This window comes from Antrostomus carolinensis, unplaced genomic scaffold, assembly GCF_000700745.2.
Source record: "Antrostomus carolinensis isolate BGI_N321 unplaced genomic scaffold, ASM70074v2 scaffold43313, whole genome shotgun sequence".
Classification (NCBI taxonomy): Eukaryota; Metazoa; Chordata; class Aves; order Caprimulgiformes; family Caprimulgidae; genus Antrostomus; species Antrostomus carolinensis.
In genome coordinates this window covers 1-3,231 of record NW_010303897.1, presented here as the reverse complement: position 1 = coordinate 3,231, position 3,231 = coordinate 1, and the positions used below count along the sequence as shown (strand labels likewise).

The following is a 3,231-nucleotide window of genomic DNA, read 5'->3' as shown; positions in this document are numbered from 1 at the left end:
GGTGAGTGGGGAGGGCATGGGGTGGAGCAGGATGGGCCCAAAAAACAGGGCTGTGAAAGTTGTCCCCTGCGCTCCTGGTGACAACTCAGCTAGCAAGACACAGCTCCATGGGCAGGGACACTCAGCCCGCTTGCCACATGCAGGGGACATCAGCGTGTCCTGCCTGAGGGGAGCGATCTGCGTCGCACCCTGTCCCCGTGAGCTCCTGTGGTTCTGATTTCTGGGCTGTGGTGCTAAATCTCTGTGGCCCAGTGGCTGGTGGAACTGACAGAGGTGGCAACAGTGCCACAGCTTTGTCCCCCTCTTTGCGCAGGAGCCCTGACATCCCACCCAACGCGGCCCTCACACTGGAGGTGGAGCTGCTGGCGGCTCGGTGCGCCAGACCTGGAGCTGCTCAGCGGGAAGGAGAAGATAGAGTTGGCCAACCGCAAGCGGGAGCGCGGCAACTTCTTCTACCAGCAAGCAGATTATGTGCTGGCCATCAACTCCTACGACATCGCCCTCAAGATCATCGGCTCCAGCTCGAAAGGTACCCGCTCCGGGTGAGGGCTGCCTGAGCTCCCTTCCTGCTGTAACCTGGATCTGGGGTCTTTGCAGTTGACTTCAGCCCAGAGGAGGAGGCTGAGCTGCTGGACGTGAAGGTGAAATGTCTCAACAACCTGGCAGCCTCTCAGCTTAAATTGGACCATTACGAGGCGGCCCTCAAGTCCTGTAACCTCGTCCTGGAGCACCAGCCAGGGAACATCAAGGCTCTCTTCCGAAAGGGCAAGGTGAGGCCAGGCACTGCTGTCCCTTCACGGCGTGGTGGAGGGCAGGACCGAGGGACAGACCTCAGCCGTCCTGCTCAATCCATATCTCACCTTGCAGGTCCTGGCTCAGCAGGGTGAATACAGAGAGGCCATCCCCATCTTAAAGGCAGCCTTGAAGCTGGAGCCTTCAAACAAGGTAGGCTGCTGTTGTGTCCATCTTGGTGATGATCTTGGGTGTCTGCAGGACACTCTTTTCTAAGTCCCTGCAAATCTCAGTGTCCCCTGTGAAAGGCTGAAGACCACCCTGTAGCTGTTCCCAGCTTCCTCCATGAAGGGAGTCTGGAAATAGCCCCCAGGGCCTGGGTAGCTGTGGGGTGATGCCCCCCATGATGCAACATCTGAGCTTGGCTGGGCTGGTGGGTCCCTTATCTCCGTGTTGCGAGATTCCCTCTCTGCCCTTTGGTCCTTGTGGTGGCAGGACTCTGCCAACCCATCCCTGCTTCAGCGATCCTGCGTGTACAGTCCTGGCTGCTCCAGCTTCTCCAGGTGGCTCCAGCGACTCGTGCCGTGGCTGCAGGAAGTTGGGGCAGAGCTGAGTCCCCAGGGACTCGCTCAGCAGCCTGCAGTGTGATTCACTGGGCGGCAGGAACAGCCCAGACCTCGGTCCAGCGCCCAGGCCAGGGCGAGCTCTGGGTCAGGAATTTCCTGTTGGTTAATGATCAGTTGCAGGACCAGAGCCTCAGGAGAAATCAAAATCCAGCACCAGGAAATGACCCCAGCAGGAGCCAGCCTGGGTGAACTGGGAGAGAGGTGCTGCCTGCATGGGGTTGAGGTGGGCTTTAGTCCTTGACTGCATCTGTCATTTTATCCACCTTTTTTCTGGGAATTTCACCAGACTATCATGATCTGTGTTATGATCTGGTGCCTGAAGGTCACAGGTAGGATGGGCCACTGAAAGCAGGTGCTCAGTAGCCCTGCAGAGCTCGTGGTCTGAGCTCATCCGTGGGGAAGGGTGAGCAGGATCTCAAACCCTTCACTTCCCAGCAAGGTTAGGGTGGGCACCGTGGTGAGCGAGCAGCGCAGGCGATGCTGGCAGCACCAGATTTGTGTCTCTGGCACGTCACTGTTGGTGGGGCTGCTGCTGGCTGGCTCATTGGGATGAAGCTTTTAATTGGAGAGGGGTTAAAAATCAAAATGCCCGGCAGTGACGTTACCAGTGAAACCACAAGCACAGCAAATGACCGGCCTTTCCGGCTGGCTGCCGGGACTCCCGGGGAGCTGGCGGTGCCACTCCAGACGGTGTTAAACACGCGTCGGTGAGTCACGGGCTACGGCTACTGCTGGTGAAAACAGACTCAAGAAATGCTCAGCTCCACCTGCCTCTGATGAGGAAATCTGGTTCTCTGGGGTTGTCAGCACCTCTCAGCAGTTACAGACCTGGCCTCCCTTCTCCTGACTCCTTGGAAAGGTGCGTTCTGGTGGCAGGAGGAGATGCCAATGTTTGTCCTACACCAACGTGCCAGCCCTGGTGAGCTTGGAGGTGCCTGCAGATGCTTTGCTGCTTTGCACCCTCCACACCTGCAAAGTGTCACATTCGAGGCAGCGATGCTGAGCGTGGCGTGCTCTGGTGAAGTCCTGGTTGGGTTCTAGGTGAGGCAACATGTGCTGTGCTGGTGTTTTGGGGAGGCATCGAGTGTGGTGTCCCCAGCAGAGGGCACAGCACGGCCATGGCATGGGACAGCTGTGACACCGAAAGGCTGGCGGTGACATCCTCGGCTCACCCGTGCTTCTTGCTGCTTTTTGGGAGCCTGTGAGCTCCACGCAGGACACAGAGCTTTCTCCTCCAGCCCCAGCCATCGCCACTGCTCGGCACAGCCGGGCAGGTACCGACATGCGCCCAGGTCTTGCTGCAATCCCACTTCAGACCAGGCTGAGTTCAAGCCCGTTTTCCCAGCCTGTTTCCAGACTGAAAAGTGGGAGAGCTCAGGCACATCTGTCCCCAAGGCAGAAACTTTTCTGACTTGATTAAAGGAGAAAATCCTTTTCCTGATGTTTGGCATCAGCCCTGGGCTCTGTGGACAGCAGGAAATGGTGTGGGTGGCCAGAAAGGACAGAGGGACACTCAGACCCGCAGGGCACCCAGCCTGGGTGTCTGATGCCAGCCTGGTGCAGCCCCTCAGCGCAGGGGAGCAGGGCAGGATCAGGCCATCAGCCCTCCCTGTGGCTTCTAAGCTGTTCTATGAAGCTCTTGCACCGTGCTGGGGTGATCAGACCTGCTGGTGGTGGCACTGCGGTCCCTGTCCCCTCCCCTGCACTGCAGGGACAGTGCGGGGCTGATAACTGCAGTGCTGTGCTCTCTTCCCCAGACCATCCACGCTGAGCTCTCCAAGCTGGTGAAGAAGCACACGGACCAGAAGAACGTGGAGACAGAGATGTACAGGAAGATGCTCGGGAATCCCAGCGCCGCCAGCACCCCGGGGAA

The 3,231-nt window shown here is 58.5% G+C and overlaps 1 protein-coding gene across 1 annotated transcript in view; it reads left to right on the top strand.

Annotated features, from left to right (window-relative positions):
• Nucleotides 1-3,226, top strand: part of LOC104522079 (peptidyl-prolyl cis-trans isomerase FKBP8-like) — a gene marked incomplete at both ends in the record, with an annotated part of 3,502 nt that extends 276 nt beyond the window's left edge. The window contains 5 exon segments of the mRNA XM_029084087.1: nucleotides 174-373; nucleotides 375-529; nucleotides 598-770; nucleotides 868-945; nucleotides 3,116-3,226. Of these exon segments, the coding sequence (XP_028939920.1) occupies nucleotides 174-373; nucleotides 375-529; nucleotides 598-770; nucleotides 868-945; nucleotides 3,116-3,226 (717 nt within the window).
• Nucleotides 3,227-3,231: the final 5 nt, after the last annotated feature.